The following is an 18,653-nucleotide window of genomic DNA, read 5'->3' as shown; positions in this document are numbered from 1 at the left end:
CATTACTTTCTGCTTCCTATTATTCAGCCAATTGTGTATGTTAATTGCTCCTGTCCCTTTTCATCCATAAGCTGTAAGGAAACAAGGAAAGATGGGAGTGAAGCCAGAGAAAGATGTGGGCAAAAATCAGCATCTGGAATTGAATAGATTGTCTCGGTGAAGATGCATGATAATCTATCAAAGTATCTCAATGTTCTAACAAGAGAACAAGTCACAGGTAACACAGCCTGATACTTTGATTTTGGCCTGGGGAGCAGGGTTGGAAAGAGAGGAGAGCAGCAAAGAAGAAAAAAAAACATCAGATTACCTTTAGCGCTTTCAAACGTGCCTGCTCCTCCTCCAGAGCAGCTTGTTTTTCTCTTTCATCCACTCTGCTAAGTGACATGCCAGTGTTAGCAAGTGATGAGACTGCATTTGAAAGGGTGCTAGCCCTTTAAAAGAAAACAGAAATTAGATATTAAACCAGAGCTGCAAATTAACATTTTATTTTAAAACACAGCAATGACAGGCCCTGAGAATTTAGCAAGCTCCCTTGAGTATTTTCATAACTTCCACAGCAGTTTACCTTTTGAGATTGAATTCTTCAAATTCTGTTTGTAGAAAGTTTTTTTTAAATAGTTACGTGTGGTAATCAGTTTTAGCTTCACAGAAGGCAGTGAATAATAGCCAAAACTTAAAACCAGTATAAAAACATGTAGAAGATCATTTGTTAAACTATAACCCCACTCCCCTCCAATAAATGGGTTTGAAGTTGAAGGGAGGTTTACAAAACCCACAAGGAAACATGACTTTAACATGTGCCCATACGTTGAGTATGCATATACTATCCAAGACAAAGCAGTCTGTTTGATCAGCTCCCGTCCACCATTTTAAATATCCACTCCTTCCACCATCTATGCACCATAGCTGCATTATGTTCTCTGTACAACATGTGCTGCACAGTCCAGGGCTTGAACAGCACATCACAAACTTGCATGTCCACCACCACAAAGATGGACAAGGAAAGCAAAAACCTGGGAGCACCAATACTTCCAAGCTTCACTCCAAGTCACACACCTTTCTGACTTCGGCATATGTCTCTGTTCCTTCAGGATTACTGGGTGAAAATTCTGAAAACTCCCTATCTAACAGCACTGCAGAAATGCCTTCACCACCTGCACCGTGGTTGTTCAAGAAAGCAGATGAACAGCACCTTCTCAAGGGCAACTAATGATTGGCAAAAACTGCTGACCTCGTCAGCAATGCTTATACCTAGAGAACAAAACTGAAAGAGAGCAAGTCAGTTTGAGGATAAAGGTTTATGAAGTAGTCTGCTTCCAGAAGTATTAGACTTTCTTGCATATTGTAGGAGATTGAACAAAGGACACAAAAGCATACTGAAGTTTACTTATATGGGCACAACTTCCAACTTGTTACAGCAATATTTTTACAAAGCATCAAGTAATAAGGAGAAAGCAAGTGAAGAGAGTGGGACATTTTTTCACCCAGAGGGTGGTGGAAATATGGAACACGTGCCTGAGGGCGGGGGAGGCAGATACTCTCGCAGCATTGAAGAAGTATCTGAACAAGCCCTTAAATTGGCACGGTATACATAGAATTACATAGAATATACAGTGCAGAAGGAGGCCATTCGGCCCATCGAGTCTGCACCGACCCACATTAAACCCTCACTTCCACTTCTGTTAGAGGTGATGATGGAAGAGGCAAGGGAAAAGGATTTAAGACGACTGTTTGAAGTAAAAAGGAGTGGGTTATCTTTGCATTCCAGAATGATCTTCGAATTGGGAGCAGTTTTAGCAGCCATGAGAAGGACTACATAGTGCTTATGTGGTCCACTCAGATCTGGCTGTAAAATGGCACCACATCTGTTGACATCTGCATCCCAAATCCAAATTTGGGTAATTGGCTTGCAATGAAGAGAAGTCACACAGGAGTAATGGGATCTATAATGTGGTAGAGATTCTAATACGGGTAGAATTTCCATTGTGATGGTCATGTTTAAAAGGAGCCAAAAAATAGAAAGAGAATCTGAAATCAAGTTTCATGTTTGATTCTAGAAACACTATGCACACTGGAGTCCCATAAATACCTGGTCTCAAAAGGGATCAAACAGTAAAAGTGGAAATAAGGGTATTATAAAGGAATGAGGGCAGAGTTGGCTGGAGTGGACTGGGTAAAGAGTTTAGCAGCAAAGACAATTGATCAGCAATGGCAGACATTTATGAAAATAGTTCATGACTCACAACAAAGATGTTGCCCGGTGAGGAAAGAGGATTCTAGGAAGGGGATAAGTCAACCATGGTTAACCAAGGAAGTTAAGGATAGCATTAAACTGAAAAAAAACACACACAATGCGGCAAAGATTACTGGTAGCCAGAGGATAGGGCAAGTATTAAAAACCGACAAAAGATTATCAAAAAGATAATAAAGAGGGAGAATTAAACTACGAAGATAAAAAAAGCAAGTAATACAAGAACGGACAGCAAGAGCTTCTTTGAATATATAAAAAGGAAGAGAAAGGCCCCATAGAAAATGAGACTTGGGAAATAATAATGGAGAACCAGGAAGTGGCACAGGAGTTAAATAAATATTTTATGTCAGTTTTCACAGTAGAAGACACTAAAGGACAAAAATTATAAATAAATATAAGCACTAGAGAAAAAGTACACGGGAATCTAATGGGGCTAAAAGCTGCTAAGTCAATTGGACGTGATGGGTGGCATCCCAGGATATTAAAGGAAGGAATTAAGAAAATAGTGGATGCACTGGTTGTAACCTTCTAAGAATCCTTAAAACTCTGGAAAAGTCTCACAATATTGAAAAATTGCCTGTGTAACAATTTGATTAGGGAGGGAGACAAAAACAGATAGGCCAGTTAGCTTAACATCTGCCACTAGGAAAATGTTAGAATCCATTATAAAAAGAATAGCAGAGCAGTTAGAAATAGATAATAGAATCAAGCAAAGTCAGCATGGTTGAAATCACACCTGACAAATTTATTAGAACTATCTGAGGTGGTAACAAGCAGGATAGATAAAGGAGAACCACTGATGAAATATGCTTGGATTTCCAAAAAGTGCTTGATAAGATACCACACAAAAGGCTACTTAATAAGATTCCATGATGTTGGGGGGGGGGGGGGGGGGGGGGGGGCGGCGGCGGGAACAGAAAGAGAAGGACGAGAGAGAGAAAGACGAGAAAGGGAGAGACAGGGACGAGAGAGAAGGACGAGAGAGAGAGAGAGAAGGACGAGAGAGAGAGAGAGAGAGAGAGAGAGAGAGAGAAGGACGAGAGAGAGAGAGAGAGAGAGAAGGACGAGAGAGAGAGAGAGAGAGAGAAGGACGAGAGAGAGAGAGAGAGAGAGAGAGAGAAGGACGAGAGAGAGAGAAGGACGAGAGAGAGAGAAGGACGAGAGAGAGAGAGAGAGGACGAGAGAGAGAGAGGACGAGAGAGAGAGAGGACGAGAGAGAGAGAGGACGAGAGAGAGAGAGGACGAGAGAGAGAGAGGACGAGAGAGAGAGAGAGAGAGAGAATTATTTACAATATATATTCATGACTTGGGAGTGGGAAGTGAATATACTATCGCCAAGTAAAGAGTACAGTGGGATATAGATAGATTAGGTGAGTAGGCAAAATCTTGGTAGATGGAATATAATGTAGGAAAATGTGAAGTTATGCACTTCGGTAGAAAGAATGAAGGAGATGAATATTATTTAAATTCAAAAAGGCTGCAGGAAGCTGCAGATCAGAGGGAGTTGGGGCTCCTTATGCATAAATCTCAACACGCTTCCACTCAGCAGACAAGAGGGAAGACAAATGGAATGTTGGCCCTCGTTTCAAAGGGAACGGAGTATAAAAATAGGGAAATCTTGCTAAAACTATACTAGTTAGACTACACCAAGAACACAGTGAACAGTTTTGGTCCTCTTAGCTAAGGAACGGTATATTGGCATTGGAGATAGTCAGAGAAGTTCACTAGATTGATCCTGGGTATGGAAGGATTTTCTTGGGAAGAGAGGTTGGGCATGTACTCATTGGAGTTAAGAAGAACAAGAGGCAACCTTATTGAGACATATAGGGTTCTTGGGGCTCGACAGGGTAGATGCTGAGAGGTTGTTCTCCATGTGGGAGAGTCTAGGACCAGAGGGCATAATCTCAGATTAAGGCGTCGCCCATTTAAAACAGAGATGAGGAGGACCATCTTCTCCTGGAGTAATGAATCTGTGGAATCCTTACTATAGAAGGCTGTAGTGGTTGGAGCGTTAAGTATGATCACAGCCGAGATAGACAGATTTTTTTAATCAATGAGGGAAACAAGGGTTATGGGGGTTAGGCGGGAAAGTGGAGTGGAGAATCATATCAAATTCTGATCTCATTGAATGGTGACAGACTTGATTGGCTGGATGGCCTACTTCTTCACCAACGACTTATGATTTGGATGTTTTAATTACAATCTTACTACATACAGAGAGCTTGATTTAACGGAGATGTTTCTAAGGATCATTTGTGACGGGTTTTGCTGGGAGTATCCTGCTGGCTCGTTCCCGACCGCTACCTAATGATACCTAATCACGTTTTTGGGCCCTGGGGAATTTCTCACCGGTTTAGCCCACTTACAACTTTTTTCTTCGCTGTGGACCTGAACTCAGAGGTCAGGCTGTCATTTTGAAAGGGTGCCCCTATCTCTAAGTGAGCTTGTGGTCCTATCTCCAAGTGAGCACCTGGGCATTTCTCCTCTCTCCTCTCCCCCCCCCCCCCCTTCCTTATAGGCCCCCCTTCCAGGTCCCTCACCAGTCATCCCTCCCCCAAATCCATCCCAGAGGCTGCACTGCACCACCCTCGCCCTCCTTTCATGGGCATGGCTCCCCTCGGGGCCCTGACCCTAGTCAGTGCCACCCTGGTAACCAGGTAATTCTCCTGGTTTGGCAGTGCCAAGGTGCCAGCCTGGCAGTGCCAAGGTACTCACATTTCAGCTGCTTTCCAAGGCCCCTAAGGTGAGTGTTCGGACGAACAAGATTAGTTTGGATTACTTTGGCTTATACCGGGGGATGAGGCAGGGGTGCCTGCTCACCCCGCTGCTCTTTGCCCTAGCAATAGAGCCATTGGCAATGGGGGGGGGCTGCACAAGTTCAACTTGCCGCAGCTAGTGAAGGGAATAAAGACAGACCTCAAGGAGGTGGGTTGTGATGGCATGGCCTTTGGTGAGACGGGTGCAAATGGTGGAGATGACAGTGCTGCTGAAGTTTCTGTTTGTATTCCAGAACCTCCCGAGTTTTGTTCCCAAGTCCTTTTTTAGGAAGATAAATGGGTTGATTTTGAGGTTTGTGGACGGGGAAGGAGGTGCCAACCTTTCTGGCACTGCCGCCTCCGGTGCTGCAGGATAATAATAATAAGCCATAAACCAGCCCCAACGACTCGAGTACTGCAATTCCTTGGAGATCATGCACCTCACACCAGCAAACACCCCCTAAATCAGGTGGGAAAGGACCAGAAATTCCACCTCGAGCAAGAGCCACCCAACGTGCAACCACTCATTCCATTGCCGCCACCGGAAGATGAAAGCAAAAGGACTTCACAGATCCAGTGTGGCTCAAGTCTCTGCCACAGATGGTGAAGGAGGGCAAAGTAGGGGTGAAGAGACATGTTGGGAAATTGATACACAATATGGTAGCACTGAATAGCCTACTTCATTCTTATTTAGAGGATCATTAGAATATGCAATTAAAAAGAGCTTTCAACTTGGAAAGAATCTTTGAACTTCCATCCTATATAATTGAGACTTCCCTCATACATAACCTCAACATTTACATCTAGTCATTTAAAGAGAAGGGCGCCTTTCTGCATTATTCAACCATGGTCCTTAGATAGGCATCCTAGGAGTAGAAATTATGGATCCTGTTATTCGGTGACTTTTCTTTCATATCCATTGTAATGACAATTTATAAAGCATACATGCAAATTACCTGCTAGCAGCTGTTGAAGAGTCTTTAACTTTCTTGCCTTCCAATGAAGCCAGATGCTGTTCTAATGCATCAAGAAGGCTACTTGGTGCCTATGAAATTTAAAAAATGTCAGCTACAGGATCAAGCAGACAGTTAACAATTTTTTTTAATAGATATAGCTGATCTTTAAATCCTCAGTTATGGGATGAAGGGATTGTTTTGAGAAAAAAAGTTACGCAAATTGGGCCTTTGCTCTTAGAAAAACAAAAGGTAATCTTATAGAAATACACACAAATTGAAGGAACCTTTACCGGGTTAGTGCCGAGAGGATATTTTCCCTCTTGGGGAATCTGGAACTAGGGGACACATTTTCAGAATAAGATTTCACATTTAAGACAGAGATGAGGAGAAATTTCTTCTCTCAGAGGATGGTTAATATTTGAAATTCTCTTCCGGAGATCAGTGGGAGCTGGGTCGTTAAATATATTGAAGGCTGAGTTAGACAGATTTTCAATCTATAAAAGGAGTCAAGGGTTGTGAGGAGCTACCAGGAAATCAGAGTTAAAGCAAGATCAAATCAGCCACAATTTGACTATACGGAAAAACAAGCTTGAGGGTTGAATGACCTACTTCTGCTCTTATTTCTTATGTTCTTCTTCGAAGGATTTGGGCATAAGGATAGACAGAGTAATGTCCAAATTTACAAGCAATACTTCGGGTTGGGGGCAGGGTCAAGGGAAATGCCGATTCAGGGGAAACTCTTTTGAATATTGAATGCTTCAAATGCGCACAATAGAAAATACATTTTTTAATTGCTTTATGCATTCAATTTAGGTAAATTGGCAATGTTTGATTAACACAACCTAAAATCGGTTTATCACAAAGAAAATTCCAAAATTACAAGGTCAATCCAGCACCTTTGTGCATTCTGTTTTTTCTAGTTATATTAGCAGTCACTTCCTTATTAAATTAAACACAATTATTCAAAAGTATATCTATTAGTTGGGCAGCACGGTGGCCAGAGGACCCGGGTTCAATCCCAGCCCTGGGTCAAGGTCAGTGTGGAGTTTGCACATTCTCCCCATGTTTGCGTGGGTCTCACTCCCACACCCAAAGGCGTGCTGGTTAGGTGGATTGGCCACGCTAAATTGCCCCTTAATTGGAAAAAAAGAGTTGGGTACTCTAAATTTATTTTGAAAAAAAAAATGTACCTCTTGGTCCTGGTTTCCAAAATAACCAGCTTAATTTTTGGAACCTCAACAAAGTTTTGCAAATTAGTGCAATTAGCAGCAATAGTGATACATTCAGTCTAGGAAAGTTTTTTTGGGGACGCCAGTGACAATTTTAGAAATGGACTTCCGATGGCGGCTACACGGGGCAGTTCCTGCTTGAAGGCGTAGAAAAGGGCTCTTCTTACCCGAAATTGGGTGCAACCGACAGAAAGATGTAGTTGAAGATCGGAGGAGTAGAGTAGTTTCCCCCCCCCCCCGGAATGGTATGTCTGCTAGTTACCAAACCCGATGGAAGAAGGTGAAAGACCTGGCCACAGAGCTGGAAGGGACCTGGCTGAGGGTGAAGGGCTTGTGCAAGTCGGAAAGCCCCAGATGGAGCAGTCAATGGCCTTCATCAAGGAAGTTCCGCCAACAGAGGAAGGAGATGCAGGAGGATTGCTCAAAGGCCAGGGAAGCGGCTGTGGCACCCCTGAAGAGCTCGATGGAGAGGGTGGAGAAATGTTTTCGGGCGCAGGGGTTGCAGATCCGAGAGATTGAGACGGTGATGTTGGATCACAGCGATCGGGTGGTGGCATTGGAGGTGGAGGTGGGGCTCTTAGGAGACCTTTCAAGATATTGAGAGCAAAGGTGGAGGAGCAGGAAAACAGTTTGAGAAGCAGAACCTTTGAACAGTGGGACTGCCTGAAGGAGTGGAAGGTGCAAGTGCCTTGAGGTACATGTGGAGGATGCAAGTGGAGGGGGTGCTAGATAAGGCATCTGAAGTGGACAGAGCACACAGGTCTTGGAGGCAGATGCCCAGACTGAGGGAGCCACCGCAGGCAATGGTCGTGAGACTCCACAAGTTTGTGAGAAAGAGAAGATCTTGCAGTAGGCCAAGGAGAAGCGCACCTGTGAATGGGAGGGGAACAAGATCCGAATATATCAGGACATTGGAGCCAAGTTGGCGAAATGGCATGCAGTGTTCAACAAGGCCAAGGCAGTACTATATCAGCGGAAGATCAGGTTTGGGGTGCGCGAAATTATGGGTGATGTATGAAGACCGGGAATATAGACGAGGCGGGGAAGCATGGTCAGGGTTGGAGAAGTGGGTCAGGTATAGAGTGGACTCAACAGGGCTAGAACCAAAAAGGGAGGATGACAGGCGGTAGAGAGGAATGGAGGTGCAAGCCTCCGTTAAGGCTGATAACGTGGAACGTGCGAGGGCTCAATGGACCAGTTAAAAGATCTTGGGTTTTTGCGCACCTCAGGAGCTTGAATGCAGAGGTGATCTTTCTGCAGAAGACACACCTCTGCGTGAAGGACCAGGTTAGCTTAAGGAAGGGGTGAGTCGGGCAGGTTTTCCACTTGGGGTTTGACTCAAAGTCGCGGGGAGTGCCAATTGGTGAGTAAGAAAACGGGGCTTGTGAGCGCAAAGGAAGTGATGGACCCGGGTGCGAGATATGTGATCATGAGTGGGGTATTAGAAAGGACGCCAGTGATGTTGGTGAATGTGTATGCACCAAATTGAGGTGATGTGGGTTTTATGACGGGGTTGCTGGCAGCGATCCCGGACTTGGCCACGCACTAGCTGATCATGGGAGGAGCTTTTAACTGTATCCGAGAGCGGAGGGTGGATAGGTCGAACCCCAGGTCAACGGGTAGGGTACAAATGGCAAAGGAGCTAGGTGGGTTTATGGAAAAGATGGATATGGTGGACCCGTGGCACTTCAAGAATCTAGGGGGAAGGGAGTATTCCTTTTTTTCCACATGTCTATAGGGTGTATTCCAGAATTGCCTTTTTTGTGGTGAGCCGGGAGATTTTGGTTAGAGTGGAGGGGATAATATTCCCAGACCATGCGCCCCATTTACTGGAGATTCAGCTTATATCGGGACAGGAGCAGAGGCTGGGGTGGAGGCTCAATTCGGGGTTGTTGGCAGACAGGCTTTTGTGACAAAGTGCAGGCTGCGATTAAAGATTATGTGGAACTGAACCAAAACGGGAAGGTGTCGGCGGCCACCTTTTGGGATGCCCTAAAAGCGGTGGTCCGAGGTAAGATTATCTTGTTCAAGACTCATGTGGATAGGAAAACGAAGGAGGAATGTGAATGGTTAATGAACGAGATAGGGAGTACTCAAGGTGCCCACCATGGAGGGATTGGTGAGGAGGAAATAATTTCAGGGGCAATTGATAGGCTGACAACGGGGGAGGGTGGTAGGATGGCTGCATAGGGCAAGAGGGATGCAGAATGAATACGGGGAGAAGGCGAGTCGAATGCTAGCGCAGGCCGTGTCCAGGGAAATATTGAAGGTACGGACTGGGTCTGGGGATGTGGTATCGGAGCTGGGGAAGATAAATGAGGCGTTTAGGGAGTATTATAAGGAGCTGTACAGGGTGGAACAGAGGAGGGGGGGGGCGCTATCCGGTGGCATTTTATAAGGAGTTCGCAACCGACCTGACGCCACATCTACTGGGGACGTTTAACGAGATGTTGAAGAAGGGGGAGCTGCCAGAGACGATAAGGCAGGCGACGATCACAGTAATACTGGAAAAAGGGGAAGGATCCGGTGGAATGTGGGATGTATAAGCCCATATCGTTGTTAAATACGGACGTGAAAGTGCTGGCTAAGTCATTTGCAGGTGGGATAGAAGGTTGTGTCCCGGGGATGGTTGTGGAGGACCAAACAGGCTTCGTAAAGGGCAGGCAGCTCTTGAGCTATATGATTAAATGTGATTATGACCCCATCGGGAGCCCAGGTACCGGAGGTAGCGATGTCCATAGATGCGGAGAAAGCATTCAACTATGTGGAGTGGCGGTACCTTGAGGGCCTGGGAAGGTTTGGACCGAGGTTTGTAGCATGGGTGCGCTTCTTATATGTGGCACCGAGGGAGTGTGTGCGGGCCAATGACATGGGCTCACGGAACTTCGAATTACATAGGGGAACAAGGCAGGGGTGCCCACTGTCACCGCTGCGGTTTGTGCTGTCTATAGAGCCTCTGGCAATGGCTCTTAGGGGGTCAGCAGAGTGGCAAGGGATTAGGAGGGGACTGAGGGAGCATCGGGTGTCGCTCTATGCTGAATAGATTTCATAGAATTTACAGTGCAGAAGGAGGCCATTCGGCCCATCAAGCCTGCACCAGCTCTTGGAAAGAGCACCCTACCACAAGCCCACATTTCCACCCTATCCCCATAGCCCAGTAACCCTACCCAACACTTAAGGGCAATCCACCTAACCTGCACATCTTTGGACTGTGGGAGGAAACCGGAGCACCCGGAGAAAACCCACGCACACACGGAGAGAATGTGCAGACTCCGCACAGACAGTGACCCAAGCTGGGAATCGAACTTGGGACCCTGGAGCTGTGAAGAAATTGTGCTAACCATTATGCTACCATGCTGCCCAGGAGGGAAAAGCGAAGTGTTCTCGATGAATGAGTTGGGGCGGTGAGCCAATTTAGGGGGGTGGGGGTGCCATTTAAGGTGGCTAGAGACAGGTTCAGATATCTGGGGATTCAGATGGAATTGGCGATGCTTCACAAGTGAAATTTAACAAAGCTGGTGGAGGAGGCCAGGGAGGATCTCAAGAGGTGGGATACGCTGAAATCGACTTTGGCAGGGAGGTTCCAAGTGGTGAAGATGAACATTCTGCCGAGGTTCCTGTTCATTTTCCAGTCACTCCCGATCTTTATACCAAAGGCCTTTTTTTGGAAACTGGACACAATTATTTCGGACTTTGTATGGGTGGGGAAGGTGCCACGGGTTAGGAGGACCCTGTTACAGAGGCTGAGGCAGCAGGGAAGGTTGGCATTGCCAAACTATGCCTCATTACTATTGGGCAGTAAACATGGAGAAGGTGAGGCGATGGTGGGAAGGAGAGGGGGTAGAATGAGTTAGGATGGATGTGAAATCCTGTAAGGGATCCAGCTTAAGGGCTATGGTAATGGCAGCATTGCCAAAGGAGCAGGTACTCAAGGAGCCCGGTGGTACAGTCCACGGTTAAGATCTGGAACCAGTTGACGAGGCACTTTAGGATGCAGGGGAGGTTGGTGTTAACGCCGTTTGTGAAAATCACGGGTTTGAGGCACAACAAAAGGTAAATGCAACCTCCTCATGCACAAGGATGAGCCTGGTACAGTTCAAGGTCGTACACAGGGTACATATGACTCGGGCAAGAATGAGTGAGTTCTTCCAGCAAGTGGCAGATGAGTGTGAGAAGTGTGGGCCGGGACCAGCGAATCACACGCACATGTTCTGGGGCTGCGAAATGTTGGGGAAGTTCTGGGCGGCAGTTTTTGTGGCCCGAGCAAGGATAATGGGAGAGGAGGTGGAGCTGGATGCTTTGGTGGTGATATTTGGGGTTTCGGAGAAGCTGGAGCTGATGGGAGGGGTGGAAGGCTGATGTTGAGCCCTTTGCCTCCCTGATTGCATGGCGATGAATTTTATTGGAGTGGCGGTCAGCAACGCCACCGGGGGTAGCGGCCTGGCTGGGTGACCTGTATGATTTCCTTTGGCTGGAAAAGACAAAATACAAGTTAAGGGGTTCAGTGGACGGTTTTGAGGCAAGGTGGGGGAAGTTTGTTGACCGTGTTTGAGGAGTTGTTCATCGTGGGGGTTGGGGAGCTGAAAAAGAGGAAATCTTTGTACAAATTCTATAGTCGTTTGTTGCGAAGCCCATTTCCCGAATTATTTATTGTGTTGTAACCTTTTATACACGTTTGTAATAAAATATATATTTTTAAAAAGGCAATGTTAGAAATGGCGATCCCTTTAAGAGTAAACCAGGACAAGCTTCAGAGTGAGTCAAGAGAAGGTGTTGCTCAATGAAACCTGTACTTAAGAGGTGAATCTTTCCCAGTTTCTGAACAGGCAGAAGGGAAGGGAAGAGTGGAAACTGGTATTTGTACTGAACTGTAGTATAATAATAAAACAGTTAAACAAGATCACACTATGTATTCTGTTGCCTGATTCGATAAATCGATATCCACTTATTAAACAGAGGGGGTGCTGTTTTTAGCACAAGATTTTTTTAAACAGTGCAAAGGATCACAGAAACTTGAATTGCAGCGAATACAATTGCACTGGTTATGCTGATTAGAGGGATTGTGCTGGGAAAACAGCATATTAGAGTGAAAACACAAGGCCAAGTGTTTATTTTCACAATCTGAGAGGCAGGAAGAATTTTATGTACTATGTGACTAGCTCAACTATATCACACCACGTTCACCTGTCCAAGTTTACTGAACAGCTAAATAATAAAGCACTAATAAAAAGAGGTGCCTACCTGAGAAAGGTCTGGTATGTCTCCCCTATCAATTCCAACTTGCTGTGTTCAACAAAGAATACAATAGTTGTAACAAATAATTTGCACAGTTAAGAATTCTTTAAAAAAATACAAACGGGCAGTTCAAAAGAAAGCTTACTTCTGCAACTTTCAGGAATTCTGAAATTCGTGTCATTCTAGTAAGGAACTTCTTGTATATATCAAGAGCCTCCTTGCACTGGTTTTTCTTCATATCAAAGTATTTCTCTAGCAGGCAAAGATCAAATATATCCACAAATTAACTGCACATTCAGTACAAACTGATCCTTCTATATAGATGCCGACCAATCACACTGAAATCAGTAAACTTAAAAACAATATTATTTCAAATTTTCTTGCATATGGAACTACATATGCAAAACAATGCAATGCATTCATAACTATATCAGCATGTTGTTTACGTCTCCAAACATGATTGAAGCAAAATTCTTAAATATACTTTGCCTCTTAACTTTCAACGGCAACCTTAACAAAAAATTGGCAATAAAATCAGACATGGGACGGAATCAGACCCAGTTTCTACCAACATAAGCAAAATGCTGGAAATTCAGGACATGAAACTCAATGCTGATGCAGTCATTTGGAGAAAAAGAATGTGCTGAATCAGAGAAATGCACAGCTACAAAGTGCTTTCAAAAAGAAAACAACGCTGTGAACATTAGATAACAAAGCCAACAGAATTGCTGCCCCTTTCATTTTCTTGCCAAATGATTTCCATTCTTCTCAGGGGGGGGGGGGGGGGGGCTAGATTTTGCTGGGAAACAATTTCTCAGGCATTGCAGTCCCAATCTTTACCGAATAGCCTTTATATATATATATATATTGCAAGCCAGCACCGTGATTGGCAGGCGGTTCATTAATCTTGGAGAGTAGTGATGAGTTCAATGTGTTTCAAACCTGTCCAGCCCTGGAAAACTGACTGGGCGGTGTTTAATTGAGGTGATGGGGGTCTCGTCAAGAACCGTGTCGCCTTTCATGGTTCACCATATTAGCTGCCATTCAAGTATTAACTGGGAAGTGGCAGTCCTTCCCCAGGATAAAGGGATCACCAGTGCAAAGTCCCAGTAGAGGGTGGCAACTCTATTGAACAGAAGTGTCACTGGAGAGGCGGAGGCCGCAGCTGGTACATAGAATCCCTATAGATTTGATTTATTATTGTCATATGTATTAGTATACAGTGAAAAGTATTGTTTCTTGCACAATAGTGCAGAAGGAGGCCGTTCGACCCATCGAGTCCACACCGGCTCTCTGAAACAGCACATCTCAGGCCCAATTCTCCCACCCTAGCCCCGTAACCCACTTGGGGCAATTTAGCATGACCAATCCACCTAATCTGCACATCTTTGCACCGTGGGAGGAAACCGGAGCACATAGAGGAAACCCACGCAGACACGGGGAGAAAGTGCAAACTCCCAGGCACCAGAGGTCGGAATTGAACCCAGGTCTCTGGTGTTGTGATGCAGCAGTGCAAACCACTGTGCAGCCCATACGCACTGGTTTACTTTGTATTCATGGTGGAAACACAATTTGAATATGCAACAGTTAATGTTTCTTTTATAAACATGCATATACAATTCAATATTTATACAAATGATTTCTATCCATCTTGCATTTTCTTTTTAAATTCATTGGACATGGGCATTGCTGGCTGAGCCAGCATTTATTGCCTATTCCTAATTGTCCTTGAACCAGTGGCTTGCTAGAGTCAACCACATTGCTAGAATCCAGATAAGGATGGCAAATTTCCTTCCCAAAAGGACATTAGTGAACAAGTTGTTGTTTTTATTTTAAACTGACAATGGTCATTTTGATGACAGATTTTTATTAAATTTAAATTTCACCATCTGCTGTGGTAGGATTCAAACTCAGGTCCCCAGAGTGTTTAATGGAGGTGATCCAATTACACTGGATCTCTGGATTACTAGTCCAGTGATAATACCATTATGCCACTGCCTCCCCAAGGTATCAGCTGATGTGAGATCAACATTTTGAAGTCCCGCAATGTGATATCATGCATTTCTAGCCTGTGAATAGTTTTTGAGCAGGTTACATCGTGGGCCGTACAGTGGGCAGCACAGTGGCACAGTGGTTAGCACTGCTGTCCCACAGTGCCAAAGATCCGGGTTCGATTCCCGCTTTGGGTGACTGGCTGCGTGGCTGTGTGGAGTTTGCACTTTCTCCCAGTATCTGCGTGTGTTTCCTCTGGGTGCTCAGTTTTCTTCCCACTGTCCAAAGCTTTAGTTAGATGGGTTGGACATGCTAAATTGTCCCTTCATGTCCAAATGGTTATGTGGGGTTACGGTGATAGGGCAGAAGCGTGGGCCTAGGTAGGGTGCTCTTTCAAAGCAGACCGGATGGGCTGTATGGCCTCCTTCCACACTGTAGGGATTCTATGATTTCTGCCAAGATGAAAATAAACCACATCTCAATATTCAGAGGTAAAGAACGGCCTACTTTTTCCTGTAATGATGGGCATACGAGTTTATTACTTTTTGGAAGTTTCAGTGGAAGGGAATACAAACTCAACACAAAATTTGCAAAATAAAATCTTCTCAGATGACGCCATTACTTTTCGAATTCTGGTGATTTTGTATTGCATCAGTTGCTATTTGTATTGATAGCAGGAGTATTAAAAAGAAGCCTAAAGAAACCAATCAATTACAATCACAGACCTCTTCCTAGATAGAAATTCTAAAACTAATCTCACAAAAATCGATCCACTCAGTGAAATGTCAGTTATTTGATGGTTAACGGAATTTATCTGATGAACCTCTCCAGGGTTCGACCTTGGAATATGAACATTGCTAGCAAGGCAAGCATTGATAGCCCATCCTTAATTGCCCTCGAGAGGCTAGTGCGCAGCCTTCTTGAATTATTGCAGTCCACATGGTGTAGGGTACACTCAGTGCTGTTAAAGGGAGTCCAGAATTTTGACTTAGCGGCAGTGAAAGAACGGTAATATATTTCCAAATCAGGATGATGCATGATAGAAGGGAACTTGTATGTGATGCTCCAATGCATCTGCTGCCCTTGTACATCTAGGTGGTAGAAGTCTCGGGTTTGGAAAGTGCTGTCAATGTAACCTTGGTGTGTTGCTGCAATCATCGTGCAGATGCTACACACTACTTGCACTGGTGGTGGAGGGAATAAATGTTCACGGTGATAGATGAGATGCTAATGAAGTAGACAACACAGTCTGGAATGGTGTTGAACTTCTTTAAATGTTGTTGGTGTTGGAATTGAGAGGTTTTAAAGATCATGTTTTAGGACTCAGGTTATTTATTTAATTGCACACGACCAAAGCACTCCTTTTAACAGAACTGTGGGTATACCTGAACCAAAGGTACAGCAGCAGTCCAAGAAGGTGGCTCACCACCACCACCTTCCCATGGGCAATTCGGAATGGGCCTTCTATTGGCCTTGCCAGCAAAACCCAAATCCCATGAAAGACCTTTCATGACATCAGGTGATCTGATCCATTTTTATGAGATCACTTAGCACGCACTTTCGCTTGCATCCAACTTCCATTGTTCTGAACACATATTGGCCTGTGTTGTAGCTTCACCAAGTTGGCACTTCATTTTTAGCAATGCCTAGTGCTGCACCTGGCTTGTTCTTCTACACTCTCATTTGCTGATTGACCCCTAGCTTGATGGTAATGATAGATTGAGGGATGTCATACGGTGAGATTGCAGATTCTGGTTGAATGCATTCTGCTGCTGTTGATGGCAGTGCTTCATTGATATCAAATTTGGAGCTGCCAGATTTGTTCGGAGTCTATTCCATTTAGCATGTTGGTAGTGCCATACATTAAAGACTGGCTTAACCAGAACTCCAACAATTGAGGTCATCAGCTGTTGCTCGGATTGGAAATTTTGGAAGGCCATGGTCACCTGACATCATTCAGCACGGTACTTAAGACGACGAGTGCCATACAACACGGAGGCTATTTTCATAATTGGGCTGCGTGTCTACAAGATGATAACTCCTGTCAATACTGTCATGGACAGATGCATCCTGCACTCCAGTTTGATTTGCGAAGTTAAGAAGGTTTCCCCTCGCATTGTTTCACTCACCTGCTGCTGTAGGCCCAATCAGGCAAATATTTCCTTTAGGACTCACCCTGCATGGTTAATAGTGATGCTACCAAGTCACTCTTGGTAATAGACATTGACGTTCCCCACCTGGATACATTGTGCCTTTGCAGCTCTCAAGTGCTTCTTTCAAGTGGTGGTCAACATGGAAGAATACAGATTCATCAGTGAAGGAGAACAGCAGGTGGTAAACAGGAGTCACTTTCCAGCCCATGAGTCTTCACAGGGTCTGGAAGCAATGTTCAGGACTCCCCGAGATCACTTCCTCATTACTGCAATACACATCCTCCTACATCTCCTGCCAGATTCTCAGACTTCACAGGGTTAGTTCCGGTGGTGCCCGGACTAATCTCCACAATCAGGTACAGAGTTCATTGAGGTTGAAAACAAACTAACTGCACTATTTGCTCAATGGGAGTCTCTGCCACCTGAATATTTGTGTAGATTTTACATTGTTTGTTTCTAGTTCCTCACCTCCATCCTAATCTAAATGGTATATACAAGGTTCAACTGGTTTCCTTCCCAATGATAAAGGCTCTTTGGTTCATTCTGATATTTCCATGATCCATCTCAATTCTATAAAATCAGTGTGGAGCTCTTTCTATTACAATGCCTAGTTTCTGATAATCTTCCGCACTCTCGCCATGGGCTGTAGCACTTTCAAGTCTCATTCTCAGTGCCTGAAATTGAAATTACAAGCTAGACTGTCTTTGTTGCTCCTCCTACTCCCCAACCCTCTCGTAAGATGCTGTGTTTGCAGCCATCTTCCCATCAACAGTTCTGATGGCGTGAACCCTTTTTAGAAAAAAAACAGCAAGGATCTGTACGAAGGGCTAAGTTAATATCTTCACTCTTTTCATCAATTCCTTGATTGTTCGAAGTCTTCTTTGTGTTTCTCCCTTTGACATGATATCTAGGTGAAGTAGTCACATGTCTGATTAATTAAGGAATTTCAGATATTTTGTATTATAGGTATTTGGCACAGTAAGGGTTAAACACCTAGGTTAGTGTGTGTATGACTGCTGCAGTAGTGTTTTAAAGGAATCCTGGCTTGAAAAGGTTTTGGGAGCCAGAGGTACAATTAAGGCATTGCGAAAGCTTGGGCTAATGGAGTTTTGTTTGGATTAAAGCGGGTTCCCTGCGGAGTTAATTAGATACATTGAGTTTCAGCTTGTTAGGATGATTTAATTAATGGGAGGAGCTAAGATATCAAGTATTTTGCAGAAACGCAGCTGTAGATTGGGATGTGAGGAGATGTCAAGAATCTGCTCTCAATGCAGTTCAGTTAAAGATATGTTTGTAGACAGATTAGCAGTTTCCTTCCAAGCAGTTCAGCAGTGCGTGGCTTGACGGTGAACCAAACTAAACGGAGAAGCAGCTTCTTGAGAAATGCAGCTCAAGTTTCTGCATGGTTCTGAGGGGATTCAGGTCTTTTCTTTAAAACCATCTCAAAGGTCATCTCTGTAAAGCAAGCATGCCTGGGTCTGGTAATTGTAATTAAAAATGGATTGAGATCGGAGATGGTTCTGTTGTTTGAGTAGAAGTAAAGATAGCATTTAAGTGTTATTGTGTCACTGTATCGATTAGCATTGTTTAGGGGTAATTGTAAACTATTTGTCTTGCGTGATATTAAAGATATTTTAATACTGTATGTGATGTTTGTTTTAATATACTATATCCCTATTTTGCGTGTAATCCATCCTGGAGAGCTTTACTCAAGTCTTATAAAATTAAAATTAAATATTGGGGTTTCTGTCCAGTATATTAGCCACTGTTGTGCTCTGGTCCAGGATTGCAATACATGAATGAAACCATATTCTTACTCATGAACAAACTGAGGATCACTAGCGGACACCAAGATTATTATTTTTTGTGATTATAATCACTATGCCTACCATGATGCTGTGCAGTCTACTCACTTTAAACTACCTGGAGTAGTAATCAACGACAATAAAGAAAACTTTGCCTTTAAACTTAGAAATCCATTTTCAGGCACTTCCATGGCCTCAAAAGAAAAGTGGAGGGTGCCAGTGGTTTTCCCTGCAGCTTGCTATCCACACTCAAGGCAATTCATGATTAAGTCCTCA

At 44.3% G+C, this 18,653-nt stretch overlaps 1 protein-coding gene across 1 annotated transcript in view; it reads right to left on the bottom strand.

Moving 5' to 3' along the window:
• Nucleotides 1–18,653, bottom strand: part of LOC140391319 (phosphatidylinositol-binding clathrin assembly protein-like) — a 170,281-nt gene that overhangs the window by 72,514 nt on the left and 79,114 nt on the right. Inside the window, exons 7-10 of the mRNA XM_072475910.1 lie at nucleotides 12,573–12,679; nucleotides 12,434–12,475; nucleotides 5,964–6,052; nucleotides 308–431 (exon numbers count right to left, since the gene is read on the bottom strand). Of these exons, the coding sequence (XP_072332011.1) occupies nucleotides 308–431; nucleotides 5,964–6,052; nucleotides 12,434–12,475; nucleotides 12,573–12,679 (362 nt within the window). The remainder of the gene's footprint in view (nucleotides 1–307; nucleotides 432–5,963; nucleotides 6,053–12,433; nucleotides 12,476–12,572; nucleotides 12,680–18,653) is intronic.

Source organism: Scyliorhinus torazame, chromosome 15 (genome assembly GCF_047496885.1).
Source record: "Scyliorhinus torazame isolate Kashiwa2021f chromosome 15, sScyTor2.1, whole genome shotgun sequence".
Taxonomy (NCBI): domain Eukaryota; kingdom Metazoa; phylum Chordata; class Chondrichthyes; order Carcharhiniformes; family Scyliorhinidae; genus Scyliorhinus; species Scyliorhinus torazame.
The sequence above is the reverse complement of the archived record's forward strand: the minus strand, read 5'-3'. Positions and strand labels throughout refer to the sequence as shown.